At 58.3% G+C, this 13594-nt stretch overlaps 1 protein-coding gene across 1 annotated transcript in view; it reads left to right on the top strand.

Moving 5' to 3' along the window:
* QSOX2 (quiescin sulfhydryl oxidase 2) overlaps positions 1 to 12635 on the top strand; it is a 34592-nt gene extending 21957 nt beyond the window's left edge. Inside the window, exons 7-12 of the mRNA XM_045563171.1 lie at positions 205 to 339; positions 535 to 664; positions 2586 to 2708; positions 4174 to 4324; positions 7117 to 7305; positions 9876 to 12635. Of these exons, the coding sequence (XP_045419127.1) occupies positions 205 to 339; positions 535 to 664; positions 2586 to 2708; positions 4174 to 4324; positions 7117 to 7305; positions 9876 to 10423 (1276 nt within the window). The 3' untranslated portion in view covers positions 10424 to 12635. The remainder of the gene's footprint in view (positions 1 to 204; positions 340 to 534; positions 665 to 2585; positions 2709 to 4173; positions 4325 to 7116; positions 7306 to 9875) is intronic.
* Positions 12636 to 13594: the final 959 nt, after the last annotated feature.

Below are 13594 nucleotides of genomic sequence, written 5' to 3'. Positions count from 1 at the left end.
GTGGGCCAGCGATTATCTGTGGATTTGGTTTGGGGCGTCTCACCCTCTCAGGTGGGAGCTCGGCCCCCAGGGTCCAGGCTGTGGCATCACCCACCCAGTGGGAAAGTGCTGGGGAGGGAGTCGGGGGAGCTTTCCCAAGTATGGGGGGCAGCCCTGATGTTGTGACTCGGCGATGCTTCCCCATGGCCCTCTCCTTTCATGCAGCGTGAAGCCTCTCCGATCGTTCTTTTCCTCGTATTTGAAGTCACTGCCAGATGTGAGGAAAAAGTCCCTTTTCTTGCCGGAAAAGCCAAACAAAGAAGAAAATTCTGAAACGGTAGTTTGGAGAGAATTTGACAAGCAAGTATTCCTCCTGGACTGGCGCTCGGGGGCTGAAGGTAGACGCAGGGCTGTGTGTGTGCAGGGCGGCTGGCTCCCCTCCAGCGAGCCCCAGGCCACGCGGAGACCCCTGCGGCCCTGGGAGTCCTGCAGGGGGCGGGGGGGGGGGGTGCGGTGTCGAGGGTGGGTGGCGCCTGACTCTGCCGCTTCTCCTAGGTCCAAGCTGTACACGGCTGACCTGGAGTCGGGCCTGCACTACCTGCTGAGGGTGGAGCTGGCGGCCCACAAGTCTCTGGCGGGAGCGGAGCTGAAGACACTCAAGGACTTTGTCACTGTCGTCGCCAGGGTGCGGGCTGTTCTCGTCTTGGCTGGGTGCGGGCGTTGGGCTCTGTGAGGAGCACCCATCTGGGAACACTTGTCTTTTGATGGGGGAATCGGCCGATCTCAGTCAGACACTCTGGACTTTTCTTTCAGCTGCTCGAGCCTGCACTTCGGTTCAGCCAGCATTTCCCGAGCACTGGGGCTGGGGAATTGCAGCTTTCGGGTAGACAGTGGGCATGTAGAGGGGGAAGGGCTTGGGCAGGGGCCGAAGGTGCAGTGTGGGCACCGTTCGAAAGGCTCAGCTCTGGCTGCCTGGAGAGGGCACGGCAGGAGGCTGTGGCCGTCCCCTGCTGGGGGCTGGATGGACCTCGCCTCAGCAGCCTCTTCAGGGGCCCATGGGCAGGGCAGGAGACAGAAGCAGAGGCCCCGGCAACCCAGGTTCAGGGAGTGGTCTGGGGGCTCCACCCTTGGGACCATCACCACACAGATGTGGTGTCTGAAACTGCTGACTGGGTCACCAAGGAGGGCAGAGATGTGGCCCAACGGGGCTCAGGCCCTGCCGTGCCCAGGGTCGGCTGAAGAGAATCGGCCAGGGAGATGGTTAGGGGCGCCTTGTCGAGCCCAGGCTGTGGCCTTGTGCACGCTGACCCCGGACAGCCCAGCCCCAGGCCCGTCCCCGAGCCCTGGTTGCAGGAGGAAGCATCTTGCCTAGTGGTCACCAGGTATAATGCTGTGACCTACATTACTTGTGTCGTCTAAAAGATAAGGGGGCTACATTTTAAAAGATTTCTCTGGCCAGAAGTAAGGCCCCTTATAGAATAATGTATATTCAACACTTTGGGCTGTCAGAGTTTACTTCTGCGGTGGGATTTTTGAAGCATGAAGGGGGTGAATTTGTGTCTCAAGGAGTCGTGTGGTGTTGCGGACGCTTTTCCCCCACGGTGTCGCTGAGAATCCAGAAATCTCCAGCTGGCTGCTTTCCTTCAAGAAAGTGCCCTGCTGGTCTGCCCGTCACGTTAGCGCTGGGCGGCGTGGCCCTGGCGACAGCCGCCGGCTGTCAGCAAGTCAGGGCCGCCGCTCTGCCCTCCCTCCCGCCCTCGCTGTGGCTGCGACCTCCAGGTCTCACGCACGGCGCAGGGGGCTCCGTAAGGCAAGGTAGCGACAAACTGTTCTTAGTGATGTTTCTGAAGTTTGCTGAAACATCTGAAGGTACATTTTTTAGAGGGTAGTGGAGGAATTGGTAAAAAATAAATAAATAAAAAATAAGACGGTAAATTTCGTGCTGGTGGCTTGGGGGTGGTGCTTTGGAGCGTAGGTGGGGACCCTGACTGAGCAGAGAGTGTGCTGATTTGAGTCGGGCTGTTTTAACGTCATCAGTAAGAGTTTAGCTCAGGTTTTAAGTTCTTTTGGCAGCCTCTATTTGTACGTTTAATGAGGCAGCTTCTACTCGGGTTGCTTATTAAAGGAGGACAGGACCCGGGTGTCTAGCTGGATGCTCCTCCCGGCTGTGTGGTGCCGGTCAGCCGCCCAGGCCGCCCGGTCACGCGCCACGGCGGTGCAGTGAGGGCCAGGGGAGCGGGCGGGGCGGGAGGGCAGAGGCAGCCATCCCTTGCCAGCTTGATACTGAGTCACACACTGGGACCGGTGGCCTGTCACTGTGCAGTGGCTGCCTGGCGGGAGCAGGCGGTGGGGCTGGGCGGGGGCACGGGCGGGCACAGGAGGGACGCTGCCTGACACCGGCCCCGCAGCACCTTGGGCGTCCCACCTGTCGTCAGGAACCCTGGTTCTTACAGAGGCCTCGTTCTCCGTCAGCCGCGGGCCAATGGGATCCACATCCCTGGAGCTGCTGCGTGGTGGGGGGGCAGGCACAGGGCCTTGGGGAGCGCTTGGGCTGCAGATGGCACTTCCCCCAGACGGTCTCTCACGGCGGGTCCTTCCTCGTCCAGCTGTTTCCAGGCCGACCGCCGGTCAGGAAGCTGCTGGAGATGCTGCAGGAGTGGCTGGCCAACCTCCCCCTGGACAAGATCCCTTACAACGCTGTGCTCGACCTGGTCAACAACAAGATGCGGGTGAGCCCCACACCCTGCCCAAAGGTTGGGCCCTCGAGCGCTGCGCTGTCCCCTCACCTGACTTGCTTCCTTCTGCCTGCCTGGTGCTCAGGAAGAGGAAAGCCACACTTTGCACGTGGACGGTCACCGTGGCTTTGCTGTCAGTGCTCTGTGGCCTGTAGCACAGGGCCCCTCCTTACCTTCCGTGGCTGAGCCCAGCAGTTCATCCGCTGCTGTCTCCAGACAGCTTTGTATCCACCCTCATCTGTCTGACGTGGCAGCATCATGCTGGGACTTTAGGGACAGTTCACCAGGCCAGGCGTGGTGGCTCACGCCTGTAGTCCCAGCTACTAGGGAGGCTGAGGTGGGAGGATCACTTGAGCCTAGGAGGTCCAGGCTGCAGTGAGCTAGGATCGCGCCACAGCACTCCAGCCCGGGTGACAGAGCAAAACCCTGTCTCAGAAAGGAAAGGCAGGATCTGGGGCTGATGGGACTGAGGACAGGTCCTGTGCGGCAGGACAGTTCACCAAGTGTTCTGGGACAGCCTGTCCTATGGAGGTAATTTTCGGAAGCAGCGTAGCACTAGGGTTTTGTTTTTCCGTTTTAGTAAGCCCATCTAAGTTTCATACCTCAAAATGACTGAAAACGTTTTATTCAGGGAGTGTGGCAGCCCTGCTGGAGCTGCCACCAGAGGCCAGGTGCCAGCAGGTGACTGTTTTCCTTCAAGGCCTGGGCACTGCCTCCTGCCGGTCCCCACAGTCCTAAGGAAGCAGCCCCTGGAGTTGAACAGCAGGAGGCAAACCTGGCGTTCTGTCTGCCGGAACGTTCTGGGGCAGCACACTGACCCCAGCGTGGGCAGGTTGCCAGGAACCCTGGTCAGGGCGGCTGCTGTGTGAGGTTCTGTCGGCTCCGCCACTGGCTCCCGGCGGCTGAGGAGCTTGTGGTGCCTTCACTCCGAGCTCCAGGTCACAGTGCCGTGGGGTCTCCCTCGCCACAGCAGGTCCCGGGCTCTCGAGCCCTCAGAGCGGAAGGCTGGCAGAGCGGGAGGGTGAGGCCACGGCCCCGTGCGGGCGGAGGAGCCTCTGACTGCAGCGATGGCGTCTCCTGGCCGTGCCCGCCCTGGGCGAGGGCTGCTGAAGGTTGAGATTTTGGCTAGTTAGTTGCCTTTTCTCTTGGGACTTGCACTGTAACTAAATCTAATTTAACAGAAAAGGTGCTCTCTTTGTGTTTAATGCTGCTGTTTGTCAAGGCACAGACGGACCCTCCCGCCCAGAGAGTGGAGGACTTAGGCTGCATCTCCAGGGTTTGAGAGCCCACTCTGCTCTCAAGTTTGCTTTGTGTTGAGTTTAAGTTTATGCGTGATTTGCATAGATCTTACGTGTACAGTTGATGGAGTTTTGAAAAATATACACTCCAATTGAGATAGGGGAAAATCCAAGAATTTTAACAATTTTCTTTTATTCTTTGTGGGGTTTTTTGTTTTTAGATTTCTGGAATATTCCTTCCTAATCACATAAAGTGGGTTGGATGTCAAGGAAGCCGACCTGAGTGGAGGGGCTACCCATGTTCACTCTGGAAATTGTTCCACACTTTGACCGTTCAAGCCTCGACCCACCCCAAAGCCCTGGCTGGCACAGGTGAGCTGTCCCATGCGGGCTGGGGGCGGTGGTCTGGCCGACACGCTGCCCGGGCTGGCGCCTGCCAGGTGCCATCAGAAGCACGCGGGCAGGTTCGTCTGCGGGGGGGAGGCAGTGTGTCTTCAGGGTGCCCGAGGCCCCTGCTAAGGAGAGGACTTTGGTGTCTCCTCTGGATTCACCCGTGCCGGGCACGGCCGTGGCTGCAGGAGCGGGACGCACGTGGCCGACCTGCAGGAAATAATCAGAGAGGGCAGGGGTGCTGGCCAGGACTTTCTCTGCAGTGTAGACGCTCCTTTTTTGCTTTGAGAACAATAAGAGAATAACACGTGGGGCGTGTCTGGAGAGGTCCGTGCGGCCATTGGCAGGGCCCCTCCGTGGGCAGCGCACGTGCTGGCGGCTTCTTCAGAGTGAGCCCACGAGAGAGGCTGTCCCTCTGCCACCTTCTGCCCCCGCGGGCGCGCTCTCGCCTCTCACAGGTGTGCGCGGAGACAGTGGGCCCGCCCTGCTGGGAGGCGACCTGCCACGGGACGGTAAAACTACAAAACTCGGAAGTCAGGTTTAATAATTTTCAGTTCTAGGAAATAATTAAAATCAAGATTATGTTTCTGTCCTTCACAGAACAGTAAAACGCGCGTTGGGTTCTCGTCCACTCTGGACGGTGCGCAGTGCAGGCTCCCCCGGTCTTGCATTCAGGTTCACTGGTGCTCACGGTCCGTCAGAAGTGGAGTCTTTTGACTCACAGGCCAGTGTTCTTTGCAGTGAAGTTGTAAAGTTCTTTTGCGGGTATTTTTTGGTGCACAGGAAGCTAACACAAAATGCCGTGGCTTAGAATAGCCACCACTTGCGTGTGAGGCGGCGCCTGGGGCGGGCTGCGCTGGGCGGCTGTTAGGGCTGGCGCTCGCGTGGCCGTGGCCGTGGTTATCTGTGGCAGCCGGTTGGCCCAGAAGCCCCCACGCCTGGCCAGGACTCGGGGGGGGGGGCGGGGGGGGGGAACAGTGGGAACATGGCGGGGCGTGTGTCCAGCCAGGGGGCTCCTGCCCTGGGCCCTTTGGGGTGACGCCAGGTGATTGCTCCTGAGGGTCCAGCGGGAGCGGGCATGGGTTTTAACCTCTGATTCTTTGAAGAATCATACAGAAAAAAGAGTAGCATGTTTTTGGGGAGAAACCTTGGGAACTCTCCGAACAAACTGAAATCAGAACATTGGCGCTGCCTGACCTCATGCCAGCCAACCTTTTAAACCCTCTCCGGAAACGTGAGCCTGCGGGATCCAACCCTTGTGCTGACACGGGGCAGGTTTCGGTGAGAAGGACTGTCCTGGCGCTGCGTCCTCCCTCCGCCCGCCCTGACAGCACGTGCTCAGGGGGAGTGGCGCCGTGGGCAGCGTGGGGTGCCGGGGCAGGAGGCCGGGTCACCAGTACAAACAGCACCAATGCTGGTGCAGTGCCAGCAGCAGCCACCGGGACGCGGTCACAGGGTCCTCAGCCTGCCGGCCTCATCAGCGTGGGTGGAAGCCGTCCCTGAGGACTGTGTCTCAGACGAAAGAATTGGGTCAGACGGGACTGTGGGATTAAGTGTGGAAGGTTTTTCTTCTCCTTATTGTAGTTTAAACCCCATCCCTGACACGCCTGCCGAGTCCTCTAATCCCCCAGGTGGAGGTTTATGGTTCTCGTCCACTTTAAAGATTAGGGTGGCCCTGGCGAGCGGCGGTTTGCGGGGGAAGAGGAGGGGATTACCCGGGGACGCGCGGCAGCTGTCTGGCGACCCACGCCGGGGAGAGGAGGGCGCGGCCGGCCAAGGGGGAGCTGGCACCACGCTTGACGTTCGCCGTCACGGGTAAAGCAAATGGCAACTGTCGGGGTTCACGGGAGACCAGACACTTAGCCGGGGCCTTTGCACAGCTGTCCCTCGCAGGTGGCACTGCACAGGTACCAGGCCTGGGCCGGCGCGTGAAGGAGGAGACCCCCCCGGGGCCTGCTGTTGCCGAAGACGGATTCGTTCTCAAGAGCATGTCTTTTTTTGATATTTTGCCACATTTCTTGTAACGATGACATTTAATCTGTTTTGATTTCACGGGTCCCGGTCTCCGTTGCGCGGCAGGGACACACAGGGCTCTCACGGCTTCTTCCAGTGCCCGCCGCCCCTCCCGCCTGCGAACAGAGCTACTTTCTGGACGTGTGGTGTGTTACTCACACACAGTGTCTGTGCTCGGGCACACACTGTCCCGGCAGTATCTGTTTTATACACAGTGACATAAACTCTGTGTGGCTTGTCGGTGCCGGAGTGTTTTCTCTTAAAACGGCCACTATTTGAGGTGGTTTGGCCTCTTTAGAAAGAGGGCAGGCCCTCCTCACCTCTGCCCTGCTTCCCCAGGAGGAGCCCTGGCAGCTGCCCAGTGGGTCACCGTCACTGCCCACCCCGTGGAGGGTCCTCACGGCACATGGCCGGTAGCAAGCGTGGAGTCACTTCCCAAGGCCACGTTCCCACGTGGCTTGTGCTCTGCGAGGATGTGGAGCGTGACATCTGCAGCTGGAGACCGAGCGGTGCCATTGCCCCGGGGATTGCTTGCGGGGCAGGAGAGATGCACACAGCCAGTGGTCCCCTCTTCTGAGGGGGTCACACTCTGGGTCGTGAGGCCAAGGGCGGGGGCAGCGTGGTCAGGAGGTTCGCTCCTGGAGCACAGTGGAGCCAGCGATGTGTCTGCCTCTGAGGGGACACAGGGCAGCCCGTGTGCGTAGGGCGTGGGCCGTCCCCACCCGCAGGCGCCACCCAGTCTCTGGCTCTTCCCCGTGCAGGCTTTGAGGACGACCCCCAGGCCGTGCTGCAGGCTGTGCGCAGGTACGTGCGCACCTTCTTTGGCTGCCGGGAGTGCGGGGAGCACTTCGAGGAGATGGCCACGGAGTCCCTGGACTCGGTGAAGACCCCGGACCAGGCAGTTCTCTGGCTTTGGAAGAAGCACAACGTCGTCAACGGCCGCCTGGCAGGTGAGGAGAAGCCACACCCGGGTCCCCAGCCCTGTGGGACAGAGTGGCACGAGCCTGGCTGTGGTCAGCACAGTGCAAGGCCCAGCAGGCACACCCTGGGCCGCGCCCTGTGGACAGTGAGGACAGCATGGCCAGGGGCAGGGGTCATCCCTGAGTGCCTGCAGTGCTCACGTGACCAGCGCTCCGGGGGGCTCCCCGCTAACCGCAGCCTCCCAGCTCATACTCCCACTTCGGGACCTGGAGGAACGTGGTCTGGCTGTTTCTTCCTGTTGTGCCCTTTGGTGGCCACTAGACCCCAGTAAGTTTGATCCTAGACAACTTGGAATTTGTTTAATTTGGGGTAAGGAATTTTAATGTCCTTAAAATCTATTCTCAGATTGTGAAGCAAACCTCTCAAAGTGATTTCATTTAGAAACGCTAAATGAGGCACACGTATCTCCTCAGAGTTAAGTAATTCAAACTGCTCCTAAATCAATGGCAGATTAAATCAGGCTTAAAATAATTCCACTGAGAAATAAGTCTTAATAGAGATGAATAGGAAATGCCACTAAACTATTGGTTTTTATTTAATCCACTGTATTATAAAACATATTACAACTGAAGCACTAAAGAAAATTGGTTTTCTTTGCACTCGGAGCTGATGTTGTGGCCTGGGCCACATGGCTGCAGGCACCTTCCTGTCTGCCAGGACTTGCCCCGTCACTGTCAGCTGTCATTTTAAGGTGCTTCCACTGTGGCCCTAATACGGGGATTTCTCCAAAATGCCTCTCGGGTCCCTCCCGCCCGGCTCCTCACGGAGGCCCACGTGATTATCCCTGGAGCAGCCAGGCCTGCTGTCGGCCTGTGGCCCCCACCTGCATGTGTCCCCACGTTGTTGGGCTGCAGCCCAGGGTGACAGTGTCCCTCCTGAGAGTCCTGTGCACCCCCCATCCAGCCCGCCTCCAGCCTGTGGGTTGAGACCCAGACTCCTGGAGTCCCTCAGAGATGTGGGTGGGAGCTGCTGTCCGGTGCTGGCTCCGCAGGCTCTTACGTGAGGACGCTTGGTCTTTGCTCCGTCTCCCCCTGGCTCGTGGACGGCATGAGGCTCGTCGTTGGCAGGATCAAGGAACGATCAGTGAACGGGCCAGAGTAGAGCGACTGCCGGTTTCGGGCACACCCGAAGTCCCATAGACAGAAGTGATCGTATTAGCGTTTACTTCCTTCTGGAAACACTCCGAGGGTTGCCAGGCATCGGCAAGTCAGGTCAGGGGGTTCTGAGACCTGAGAAGCGCCACGTGCCACAGCTTTCTCCGTGACAGAGGCCTGTCTGGTCCTCGTGTCTGGTTAGCCAAGAGGTCCCAAGGTGGACAGTCAGGTGGGCTGTTAACATGTCCCTCGTGGAAGGAAAACAGTCACACAGTGCACGCTGTGAGCGCAGGTACCTCTTCGCCCGTGTCCTGTCCCCAGGGTGCGCGTGCATGTGTGCCAGTCCCCCTGCTCTGCCAGGTGTCTCCCCAGAGCTGCGCTGTCAGTGTTTATTGATCCGAGGAATGAGTGAGCACACAGCCGTGGGGAGACGGGGACGGAAGCTCTGGCATCATGCGCAGCCAGAGGGAGTGTAAATGAGCCACCCTTGTAGGGTGGCTGGGCAGGAGGCATGGAAACCTCAGCGTTGGGGGTGCTCCGAGTCCCTCCACCTGCAGAAGTCACCGGCCCGGTGCACGAAGCTACGTGGGCAGGAATGTTCACCGCAGAATTGTTCATGTGGCATCCACAGGAAGCTGGCCAGATAAACAGCAGGGCTCCGTGCGGCACCGCGCAGCCGTCAGAAGGGCCGTGGTGGGCTCGAGTTGGGGAGCACAGGTGGGTGGGAGCTGAGTGCGAGTCCAGCTGGAACAGCGTGGGCCGCTCTGTCGGGAGAGGCGTGTGCAGGAGACAGCCACGGCCCCCACCGCAGTGTCTCTGGGGGTAGAAGCAGGAGCGGGCTCTGCTTTGCACATCAGTATTTCTCAGTCTTTCTAGCGTAAACATGTGTCACTGCTGAAATGGGTTTGGGAGATCTTGAGGGGATTTTTGGAGTCTGGGAGGGGCCCATGTGCCTGAAGCACAGTGGAAACGCCGGACAGCGAGTACCCAGGCAGGGGCGCCCCTGGCGGCCAGAGCGGTCTGGGCTCTGCAGCGGAGGACCTCAGGTGCACCTTGAGGCAGGGCAGAGAGGTGGGGCAGGGCACGCAGGCCGCGCTCCTGTGGGCGGAGGCACAAGAGGCCCCGCGGCAGGCGACGGCGGCAGGTGCAGCCGAGGAGGGGCCGGTGGGCCGAGCGCACAGTCTCTTGCTCCTGGGCCCAGGAACCCGCTAGAGGCCGACACGTGCACGGGGTGCTTTAGAAAGACGCCTGAGACCCACAGAAAGAAGCAGGTGTCATCTGGGCTGCGCTGCAGGGAAAGGCGGTGGGAACGGCGGGGAGAGGGACCCAGCAGGGCCCAGGGTGGAGGCCCCGGCGGGTAGAACTGGGGCCGCTTGTGGACGGTGCCACTCCTGGTGCTGATAGGCCTCCTGCACTGAGGCTGTCCCTCCGCCTGCTCTTTCTAGGCCATCTGAGTGAGGATCCCAAGTTTCCAAAGGTTCCGTGGCCCACTCCAGACCTCTGCCCTGCCTGCCATGAGGAAATTAAGGGCCTGGACAGCTGGGATGAAGGCCACGTGCTCACATTCCTGAAGAGGCACTACAGCCGCAGCAACCTCGTGGACACGTACTCTGTGGACCAGGGAGACCCTGGTGCAGGGGGAGCCCCGGCCAGGGGTGAGGAGGAGGAGGAAGGACTCACCCCCCCAGAGAAGGCCCATAGAGACCACGATCCCAAGAGCCTTCCTCCGCCCAGTGTGCAGGGTCCCGGACTCCACCTGTCCAAGAGCCTGCACCACAGGCTGGACATAAAACTCCGGAACCCGCATGCATCCGGCGTCCACAAGGAAGCCGAGGCAGCCGTGCCCTTCCTCGGGGTCGGCTTCTCCAGCCTGGACATGAGTCTCTGCGTCGTGCTGTACGTGGCCTCATCCTTGTTCCTCATGGTGATGTACTTTTTCTTCCGTGTGAGGTCCAAGCGCTGGAAAGTCAAGCACTACCACCCGGCCGTGTAGTGTGTCCCCCAGCAGCGCCAGCAAGGTGGTGGGTACACCTTTGGGAACAGCCCGCCCCGCGCTGCCTGCAGCTCTAACATTCGTGATCAGGGATCTTACACACACGCCGGACCTGGCTTCGCATCAGACGGCGCCTCTCGGCTTCCGAGCCCGCGTTTTGCAGACGCTCCTCCAGAGAGAGGAGGACTGTGGGTGTTCTTGTGTGAATATTTGCATTCCTGGTATGGTCTGCCCTTTGTGGATCCCACGGCAGAAAGACTCCTGTGTTTCCACTTTCCCAGATGTCAGACAGAGGGCGGGAGTCCAGGCCCGACGGTGTCCCCATGGGCTTGGCTGGACTGACCCGTCAAGGCCTCGCTCTTGCATTTGGGGAAAAGCCTACCTCCCCCACCCAGGCTGCCCTTGGTGACAGAACAGAGCCGGGAGCACTGTGGCCTCTCCAGACACTCTCTGTGCCCCAGCCCCTTGGAGCAAGCATGGTCCTCAGTGACTTGCCTGTGCCATGTGCTTTTCAGCTGCTTGGTGGCTTCTGCTTCAGCAAGGGGACACTCTGGGGGGCTTGCGGAGCTCAGAGCCAGAGAGGAAGGTGTGTTAGTCCCCCGCGTTGTGCAGGTGGCTTTCACTCAAAGGGAGACCTGACTGCCAGGCCAGGAGGAGCCAGTGAGTTTGTGGCTTTGCTGCGTTTCAGGAAATAACCCCAGAGGCCTTATGGACTGGACTTAGGGTGAGCATGGTGGCCCATTTTATTCCTCAAAGGCCATGCCTTTGTTTGCTGATCTGGTGACAGAGAGAGGAGCAGATGAGGGCCCTCCCGGGGGGCAGAGCTGAGGCAGAGGCCACGGGAGGGTGGTGGGGAGTGGTCTGCTCTGCTGTGGCCTTTGTTGGCCGCTCTTCATCTGTCACCCTGGGAGGGACCTGCAGGTCCTGCGGCCGCACATGCCTCCCTCTGGGCGCTGTGCTCTGTGCCCGGCTTTGCTCACGGAAGCTGTTTGGGGACGGTCTCCACACGGGCACCAGCCTCCTGGGCTTGGACCATGTTTTTTTTACCATTTAATTTAAACATGTTTTAAACCCAAAACATTTAGTGGTGAATTTGCCTCTGAGGACTCAAACAAACAAAACAAATATACTATTTCTGGGAACATTTGTACTGAGATCTCTGTGGCTGTTGGTTTGTCTCACAAGCTTCATTTTATTTGGGTAAAATAGGCTCAGATTTATTTGTGTACCCGTCTGTGTGTGTGTGAGAGACAGAGACTGTGAGAGTTGGAGATGTTTTTTCCACTTTGCTACTTTGTATCTTATGCTCACGTTTCCTGACTACAGTTGATCGTGGGGGTGTGTTTATAAGACGCTGTATCGCTGATGTTACTGTTGCCGCTGGAGAACAGCCGTCGGCGTGAGGTCGTGAGGTCGCAGAGAGAACCACCTGGAAGCCGTGCAGCTGGCGGGAGGGAGGGGCCTGATGCCTGGCGGAGCTCTGACCCCCCTGTTTCACTTCTGCTGCTAGAGTTTCTTCTTGTCTGACACTTTTCAACCCCAGAAGCCTCTGAATGTCAGCACGAGCTTGTCTTCGTCGCTAGTTGTGCACCTTGAATATTGAAGTCCCGTGTTGTTTCTCTTTCAGCTTGAAGCCAGGCAGGCTCACACGGTTGAAAGGGAAATGCTTGGAGCCCTTAATTAAACTGTGTTTTGGGTGGTGTCAAATGCCTTTTTCTCCCTCAAGTTAGTTTCTCTACCGGTATGAGCTGGGAGTCTGCAGGCTGCATCCTGGCTTCGGGTTTACAGAGCCGCCCGGAGGGCAGCGCTGGCCACCAGCTTCCACAGTCAGATTGCAGTTGGAGCTCCCCACTGCCTGGGACAAGCTGGCTGCTTCCTGAGAGGAAGGGTGGCGCTGAGCCGCCATGGGGGGGCACCGAGGTGGCCGTGGGGACTGTGTAGACGTGGGGACTGTGTAGACACCGCCTCTACCCCACACGGTCTGCTCAGGTCTGAGGTCTATTTTCTAAAGTTTAAAGTATTTTCAGAGGTATTGAGACTACTGAAAATAATAGTTCAGTAATTTAAATGTTTATTTATTTTTAATGGAAGGATTTTGATCAAAAAGAAGCTAGTTGACATGGAAATGTCTGAAATTTCTTACCTGCAAGGAAATTGAACATTTTGTATTGTGCACATTTTAAGAATAAAGAAACATGACATTTGAAAAAAATTGTAATTCTCTTAATCTCAGGGTCATGGGTTAAGAAAAAAATTAAAAATACAGAAACAAGTAATAAAGCTAAAATAAAACAAATTTTAAAAAAAGAAAAAATTGTTATTCTCTTGAAATGCCAACCAGCTCCACTGCTGAGTCGGGGTGGGGTCCAGGAGGGTGCAGAACAGGCCCTGCCTTCCTTTATAGAGTTTATGGACTGGACATCTGAAATTCGAGAATTTCTTACATGGAACCAGAGGCTTTTTGGAAGGCAGCCCAGGGGTCAGATGGAAAGTAAAAGATGGAAAATTGATTATAGATCATCCCCTGGAGCAGATCTGACTGATACAGCTGCAGAGCAACACCCTCCGTTTTACACGCTGGATTCGTATGCGAGGTACGCGTGTGTAGCCGAGGTACACATATGCAGCCGAGGTACACGAGACTGTCTACACGAGACCGCCTCACCACGCACCAGCGGCAGCCAGCTGAGGGGAAGCTCAGAGGACCGCAGCCCACTCCGAGGCCAGCCCCCTCCCTTCAGTGGGCCTGTTGTTTATGGGATGTGCTTTTCCTGAGGCTGCCCTGGGCAGGAATGTCCAGCTCTTGTCCTGCAGCTTCAAGGTCGCAGCTGAGTTTGCTGGGCACCCTGTGAGGTTTGCCCCCTGACACCTTGTTGGCTGTCCTGCCTCTGAGCTGCTTGGGTTTCTTCTGCCCCAGCCCCACTCATGCCAGCAGTCTGTGGCCTCCCATGGGGACCTGTTGGCTGCAGATTCCCCTCCGCAGTGGGCTGTGCAGAGGCGGGTGGGTAACTCAATCCCCAGTCTTGGCACAGGACACTCCCACCCAGGGGCACAGGCAGCCCCCACGCAGGGCACTGAGGAGGTGCCAGCCTGGGTCTGGTGTAGACCCTCACCATCGGTGCCCAGGGTCTGGGGCCTCAGGCTCTGGAGTCCTGAGCAGTGTGTGTTGGG

Source organism: Lemur catta, chromosome 10 (genome assembly GCF_020740605.2).
Source record: "Lemur catta isolate mLemCat1 chromosome 10, mLemCat1.pri, whole genome shotgun sequence".
NCBI classification, from domain to species: domain Eukaryota; kingdom Metazoa; phylum Chordata; class Mammalia; order Primates; family Lemuridae; genus Lemur; species Lemur catta.
Note: the sequence above shows the minus strand (reverse complement) of the source record. Positions and strands in the feature narration are given on the sequence as shown.